This window comes from Apodemus sylvaticus, chromosome 7 (genome assembly GCF_947179515.1).
Source record: "Apodemus sylvaticus chromosome 7, mApoSyl1.1, whole genome shotgun sequence".
NCBI classification, from domain to species: domain Eukaryota; kingdom Metazoa; phylum Chordata; class Mammalia; order Rodentia; family Muridae; genus Apodemus; species Apodemus sylvaticus.
The window spans coordinates 89,298,635-89,306,576 of record NC_067478.1 but is presented as its reverse complement, the minus strand read 5'-3'; the positions used below and the strand labels follow the sequence as shown (position 1 = coordinate 89,306,576).

Here is a 7,942-nt window from a genome sequence, read left to right as displayed (position 1 = left end):
TTGCTGATTTTCATAATGATTGACAAGATAAAGACACATTTATTAACTTCTATCTTAGTTTCAAATTCCATACCTTATTAATGGCAATGAGCTTAACTGAGTGGCCAAAGTGGCATTTAGTAGAATATGGAATGATAATATTGGAAAGGAGTGATCAGAGGAATTGAGAGGAATATAAAATATTCACCGGCTTCTAGAAAGGTTCAGTTTCACAAAAAAATAATAAAACATAAATAACAATGAAGTTCACACATAGATTTTGCAGAGCAAAAAGACTCATTGTTTTGGCAAATTACAATTAATTAAAAACACTGGATTAATCTGCAAAGTCATCTCTCCAGTATTAAATGCACATATCAGCCAAAACAAACCCTGCCTTGTGAGGACTCCCAAGAACTAGGTTTGATCATCTTACTCATTTGGCAATAGTAACTCATGAAGAGAAACCCTCAAACAATATCAAAACTATATAGGGAACGATTGTTTCTATTCCTTATACCCGAAAGGTTGTATTGCTTGACTTAACACCTTTCTCAGAGCTAATTTCACTTCCTTGTTTCTCAAAGAATAAATCAGAGGATTCAAGGAAGGGGTCACAACATTATTAAAGACCTGGACAACAGAATCTAGCCAGGGACTAGAAGCAGGTCTGAGATACACAAGAATCACGGGACCATAGAACAACAGAATGGATGTGAAGTGGGCACTGCAGGTGGAGAAGGCTCTGCGCCTGCCTTCTGAGGAACGGATTTTCAGGATGGAGATCACAATACGAGTGTAAGAAGTGAGAACAAGGAGAAAACATGTAAGCGCAACAATGCCAACATTGGTAAAACTCACAGTCTGTGCTAAGGAGGTGTCTGCACATGCCAGGGACAGCACCACAGGAATGTCACAAAAGAAACTATCCACCTCATTGGGGCCACAGTAGGGTAACTTAAAGATAAGAAATGTGAGGATGCTCCCATGGACAAAGCCCCCCAGCCAAGTGCCCACTGTAAAGCAGGTACACACCCTGTGGTTCATGATGACCGTGTATCTCATAGGGTAACAGATAGCCACAAAGCGGTCATAAGCCATCACTGTATACAGGAAGCACTCGGTACACCCCAAGGTATGATAGAAGAAAATCTGGGAAGCACAACCCTGGTATGAGATGATTCGGCCTTGCCGTACTAGGTCATCCATCATCTTAGGGGAATTCACAGAAGGGAAGAATATATCAAACACTGCCAGGTTCCCCAGGAAGAAATACATGGGGGTGTGGAGGTTGGGAGAAGCCAGGATGGTGAGGAAGATGAGCAGGTTTCCCAGCAAGGCAAAGACATAGAAGACCAGGAATAAGGCAAAGAGCACGCCCTCTAGTCCTTCACTGTTAGAAATTCCCAGCAGGATGAACTCTGTCACAGAGGTGTAGTTCCTCATGCTCATGGCACAGGCAGCCCTGGAGAAGAGAAGCAAAGGCATCCATGATAACTGCTTCCTGACTAAGAGATTCCTATCCAAAGCAATAGATAAAAACAAAAATAAAACCAGTGAGGGAAAGGGATGGATCTGCTCTTGACATTCATTTAGGTAGAAAAGCTCTGCTTAATTGTACTTAAGCCAATTGCTTCAGTATGGGCGTGTAAAACTGTGACAATGAAAAGAAATTAAGAATCTTTTTTTTAATCTTTCCTTCCAACAATATGCTTTCTACTCTTTAGCACTTATACTTTATCACTTAGAAAAAAACACCTGTTGTTTATATTCAGAATCTACTCCCAATCAGGCAGAATATGGGCTGTGTCTTTAAGTAGCAACTGTGCGCTAATAGAAATAATTTCTACATTCCCATGTTCTGTCTCCTCAGTCAAGTTTCAATTCTATACTAAGACTCTCACAAATGCAAACTCCTATATCATTAATGAATCTTGGCATCATTTCTTAAAATCCTAATCAATGATTAATAATACTAATAACTTCTGCTTTGGGTTGCATGTATGTATGTGGCTAGCAGTTGTCAATTTTGATCTACTATAACTAGCATTTCATGGAAATAGTCTGATAAATCTATTCACAGTGCTTAGTAAATTGCATGTCTGTGTTCTTATGGTTTTGAAAAGGAAAAAAGTCTTTGCTATACTCAAAAGTATAATTAATGCAAAGAATGAAGAGAAAGAAGAAAGTTTCCAATGATCATTGCCCTTAGTGTACAAGCCAGGTACTGTCTGAACTTATCTTATTCAAGCTGTGTGATTAGGTGAAAATCAAAGACATGGACAGGAAGTAAAAGGGATCTCATTCCAACTATTTAGACATTAGCATTCAATACAATTCCGCATACTCATTTTCTATAAGCCTGCTAGAAGTATAAAAATAAATGGAAGCCCCATGCCTTGAATACACAGAGAAATATAAAATAGATTTCTGACCATTACTTGCCTCCATCAATTTACACCTCTGAGCCCTGACCAGCTTCATGGCTCAGAACCTCACCTACTCTAAGGAAACTGGACATTTTTCTGCCTCTTGTGGTTTTGTGAAGATTAAGTGAGATAAAACTATAATGCTGTAATTTTTGTTGGATATTTAGTAGTAAATGCATAATGGAGTCAGCATAAGTTATCTTCTAGCAAATAAGCCTGAGGTAAGATTGACTATGTAATAACACCCAAGACCTTTCAGATAATATGAAAACCTAATTTAAAACAGCTTGTAAGGAGGTTGTAAAATATTTTATTATTATTCCATTTGTTTACTTGTTTATTTAAACATATACATTTATGGAGCCTGTAGTTTAAGGCAAAACAAGATACATTAATCTTGAAAACATTATTTTCCTCTCACTTAAAAAGTGTGTTTTATGAAGAAACATTTAGCAGGTTAGATGTGCTCAGATGCTCTCTTCCTCACAGACTTCCTTGTGTAATTCATAACCAGAACTACACAGCAAAGAAGCACAGTTGCCCTCACCTGCCCCAAAGTGCAGAGTTCACAGCTGTCTTACACACACATTCAGAATCCTTCTCGCTGATGTTTGCAGACAGATCTCAATATCATACTTCATCTATGAGTGACCTAAGAAAGGATCTGATATCAAGAAAGTTATCTGGAACTTTGTCTCACCTAACCACAGAGTCTTCAACTTCCCACCAAACAGGATCTCAAGTTAGAACCTTCATAGTCACTTCTCAGAAAGACAGAAAGGGGAATAATTCTTCTGACAAGAATGTAAAATTGATCATTGTTTTAACAAACAGCAAATTTAACATTTGTGTTAATACTGTAATTTTACATCCACTATATTCAGTTATATTTAGTTATCAGTCATAAAATATCATGTGGCTAAATAAATATACACTCATTAGAAGAGGTACTCATAGATAAGGTGAGTAAGGGTAGCAATATGGATAGGATGATACAGAGATTAATTCCTAATTTTTATGATAAGTGAAAAATAGAGCCCATTTCCCAGATGCTACCTATTTCCCCTCAAGTCATTTTGACAAACACACACACACACACACATACTCATGGGCATACTCAGGAACATTCACAAAATCCATATTTCTCCCATTCATTGTCTTCTCATTGTTGTCTTAATAATAGATCAACAAATAGAGATACTTGTAATGTGCACCAGCGTTAGCACTAAGTGGTTGAAGTAGGAAGATTGTATAACCTCAGAATTTAGAGGCCAACCTCAGCAACACAGTCGTCTCATTAAAAAAAAAAAAAAAAAAAAAGTTTCCCTGTATGCTATGATTCTGATTCTCTCCCTCTTGATTTACAAAATAATCTGTTCAACACACAGGAATAGAAGAGAAAAATGCAAGTCCATAAGTAAACAGAAGCAACAAAAGCATTACACACATACCAGCAGTCAGGAAACAAATCTAATGTGGGCAGAAAGATGATCTTAAAGTTTCTAGTCGAAGAGAATGTGTTCTTAAAACAAGAATCTATTGTGCTGAAAATATCCTAGCACAGAGACAAGATGTTTCACCTTCTCTTCTTGAATCTACGATATAGATTTGATGCTCAGTTCTGCTGTTAATCTGACATTGAAGTAATGAATTTATAATGTTTCTAAATCAGAAAGTGTTCATGGAACTAGTTACTTTTGAGACAATATCCCCAGTGACCCAAACTGAAGACCCAAGATGAATGAATAATCACAGGGAATAATTAAAGGCTCTTTTGTTTTCTTACACCTTTCACCCTTTCCTAGCCTCTCCATCATTACTATACTCATGTGGAAATAATATGATATTTGTAACTTATTTGTAAATATATAAAAATCAAGGGAAAATTTATTTTTTCTTCCTTATAAATTTTGAGACTCTGGGTTCATTTTCCCAATCATACCACCACTGTTCTGATGTAGTCTTAAATATTATTAGTCATACTGCATACATGTATAGCTTTTTTGTTTTGCTTAACCTAATTTTAATTCACATTTTTTCAAAGTATTTTCAAAATTAATTGATCTACACATAGGCACTCCACTCAACTATCTCACTTTCTGAATACTACATTTTGTTTTGTTTTAAACATGTTTACAATTTTGCCAAAGCAAACAAATAAAGAAAAAACAGATAAATGGATACATATGCATGCATATATATGTAAAGTCTTTCATTTTCTATAAGTTGTCTACTTTTAAGACTGTATTAAAGATGAGCTTGCCAGTGTAGAAATCCTATAAAATTAATGTACTACAATCTAAAAGACAATTACTGTGTTAGCACCAATGCCTAGTACAGAAAATTAGACCAGTACTATATATGAATATATTTATAATATTAAAAGTTTCATAATATATTGAAATCAAAGCATTTTAATATTGTTAGTTACCTAGAGTTAAAAATACTGTTTTTATTATATAAATTATTTTTTATTATTTTCTTTGTAGAAAAAAGACAGAAGTAATGTCAAGCAAATAGATACATTGAATAAATAAACTAAATATAAGACAGTGAATGGGAGAATTATGCATTATGAGAGCTGAAAGCAGTCAGATACAGCTGGAAAGGATGTATTTGAATGTGAATGTGAATGGTGGCACTGTAAACATTTGATTTATCAAATGAAAAAAAAGTTCATATCATGTGTTTATATCTAAGTGCAGTTTTCTATATACTTGATGTTGCTCAACACAAGGAAAATGACTAAAATTAAAATAGCTGAATTAGAGATAGTTTAATTCTTGCTCATAGAACTGGATTTAGCCATTCTGCCCGGTCCTTTCTGCTAGGGCAGACTGCAAGGTAGTCTGCTTCCCTGAAGACACCATATCCTGAGCCATCTCATAAGATCTGTTGCACTCAGAGCCCTTGGTAAGAACCCTCCGAAAGTCCCAGAGCAGCTCCTGGGAGCCGAGTGGACTCAGGACCTATCACCTCCCAAAACACCCGCCTGCCGAATACCACTCCTCTCTGCCTGGTCCTTTCTGCTGGGGCAGGCTGATAGCTAGTCTGCTTCCCTGAAGACACCATATCCTGAACCATTCCCGAAGATCTGCTGCACTCACAGCATTTGGGCAACTAACACCACAGCCTGAGACATCCCAGAACATCTGCTACACACAGGGCAACTGGCATCCCAGGAGATCCCCTACTGGTATCAGAGCCTGAAGGCATCCTAGGAGATCTCCTTTACACAGGGTAACTGAGCAACTGATTGCCAACTTGTCTGCTCCCCTGAAGACACCACAGTTGACAGCATCCTACAAGTTCCTCTGTACACAGGGCAACTGCGCAACAGATACCACAGTCTGAAGACCCTGGAGCCCTGTGGCAAGCAGAGCAACTGACCCAACAGATTAAAAGCCTTCTGAGAGTTCTGCTGCACACAGGGAAACAGAAAACATAGTCCGTAGGCTCCCCTGGAGAACATCTTCACACAGGGCTTAACAACTCCTCTGAAGAACTAACAGTCTGAAGGCCTCCCAGGAGATCTACTGCAGCCAGGGGAACAGATAAGCAGCTTCTCTGGCCCTCTGAAGAGCCAACATTTGGAAGGCCCCACAGGTGGTCTGCTACTGCCAGGGCCACAGGCCTACCAGGAGACCTGAAGCAACCCAAAAGAGGCAGACTCCAGACAGAGTCACCCAGACCAGCAAACACCAGAGATAACGAGATGGCAAGAGGCAACCACAAAATCATAAGCAATAGAATCCAATATATGTGGGCATCATCAGAATCCAGTTCTTCCACCACAGCAAGCCCTGAGTGAACCAAGATATCTGAAAATTAGGAAGTTGACCTAAAATCCTATCTCATGGAGATAATAGAGTCCTTTAAGGAGAATATAAATAACTCACTGAAGAATTTACAGCAAAACTCAAGTAAACAGGTAGAAGCCTTTAAAAAGGAAACAAATAAATCCCATAAAGAAATACAGGAATACATAATCAAACAGGTAAAGGAATTGAATAAAGCAGTCCAAGACCTATAATTGGAAGTAGAAACAATAAAAAAATCACAAATGGAGGGAAACCTGGAAATGGAAAACCTAGGAAAGAGATCAGGAATTACAGATATATCACCAACAGAATACAAGGGATAGAAGAGAGTCTCAGGTGTGCAAGATACCATAGAAGAGATTGACACAACTGTCAAAGAATTTAAAACAAAAAACTGCTAACCCAAAGTCCCCAGGAAATTCAGGATACAATGAAAAGACCAAATCTAAGAACAATCGGAATAGAGGAGAATGAAGATTCCCAGATCAAAGGATCTGAAACTGTCTTCAACAAAACCTTAGAAGAAAACTTCCACAATCTAAAAAAAGAGATGGCCATGAAGACACAAGAAGCCTATAGAACACTAAATAAATGGGACCAGAAAAGAAAATCCTTTTGTCACATAATAATCAAAACACTAAACACACAGAACAAAGAAAGAATTAAAAACTGCAAGGGAAACGGGCCAAGTAACATACAAAAGTAGAACTATCAGAATTGCACCAGACTTCTCAATAGGGACTATGAAAGCCCTAAAAGCCTGGTCAGAGGCCATGCAGACTCTAAGAGAACACAAATGCCAGCCCAGGCTACTATACCCAGTAAAACTCTCAATCAACATAGATGGAGAAAATAAAATATTCCAGGACAAAACCAAATTCAAACAGTATATATTTACCAATCCAGCCCTACAGAGAATCCTAGAAGGAAAACTCCAACACAAGGGAAGTACCTACACCAAAGAAAAAGCAAGATGAAACATCTCACAACAAACCCAAAGGAGAGAACCACAAGCACATAAAGCTATCTACAAAACCAAACATATCAGGAACCAACAGTTATCTGTCATTATTATCTCTCAATATTAATGGACTCAACTCACCTGTAAAAAGATATAAGCTAACAGACTGGATACACAAACAAGATACAGCATTTTGGTACATACAAGAAACATACTTCAATAACAAAGACAGGCACTATCTCAGAGTAAAAGGATTGAAAAAGGTCTTCCAAGAAAATGATACCATGAAGCAAGCTGGAGTTGCCATCCTAATATCCAAGAAAATAGACTTTCAACCAAAAGTTGTCAAGCATGATGAGGCAGGACACTTCATATTCATTGAACGGAAAATCTACCAAGAAAAAAATCCCAATCGTAAAGGTCTATGCTCCAAGTGCAAGAGTACCCACATTCATAAAAGAAACTTTACTAAAGCGTAAAACACACATTGAACCCCACACAATAATAGTGGGAGACTTCAACACCCCACTCTTACCAATGGACAGGTTGTTGAAATAGAAACTAAATACATAGTGGTTTTTTAGAGGTTATGAACCACATGGATTTAGCAGATATCTACAGAACAAACAAAAGAATACACCTTTTTCTCAGTACTTCATGGTGCCTTCTTCAAAATTGAACATATTATTGTTCACAAAACAACCCGCAACCAATACATGAAGATTGAAATAATCTCATGCATCCTATCAGAT

The 7,942-nt window shown here is 37.5% G+C and overlaps 1 protein-coding gene across 1 annotated transcript; it reads right to left on the bottom strand.

Moving 5' to 3' along the window:
- Positions 1-486: 486 nt before the first annotated feature.
- On the bottom strand, positions 487-1,467 carry LOC127689948 (putative olfactory receptor 10D4). The gene has a single exon (XM_052189520.1). The coding sequence runs from the start codon at positions 1,465-1,467 to the stop codon at positions 487-489; it is 981 nt and encodes a 326-aa protein (XP_052045480.1).
- Positions 1,468-7,942: the final 6,475 nt, after the last annotated feature.

What these genes read in the sequence shown, in the direction of transcription:
- LOC127689948 (XM_052189520.1), bottom strand. Translation starts at nt 1,467, where the DNA reads ATGCCTTTGCTTCTCTTCTCCAGGGCTGCCTGTGCCATGAGCATGAGG.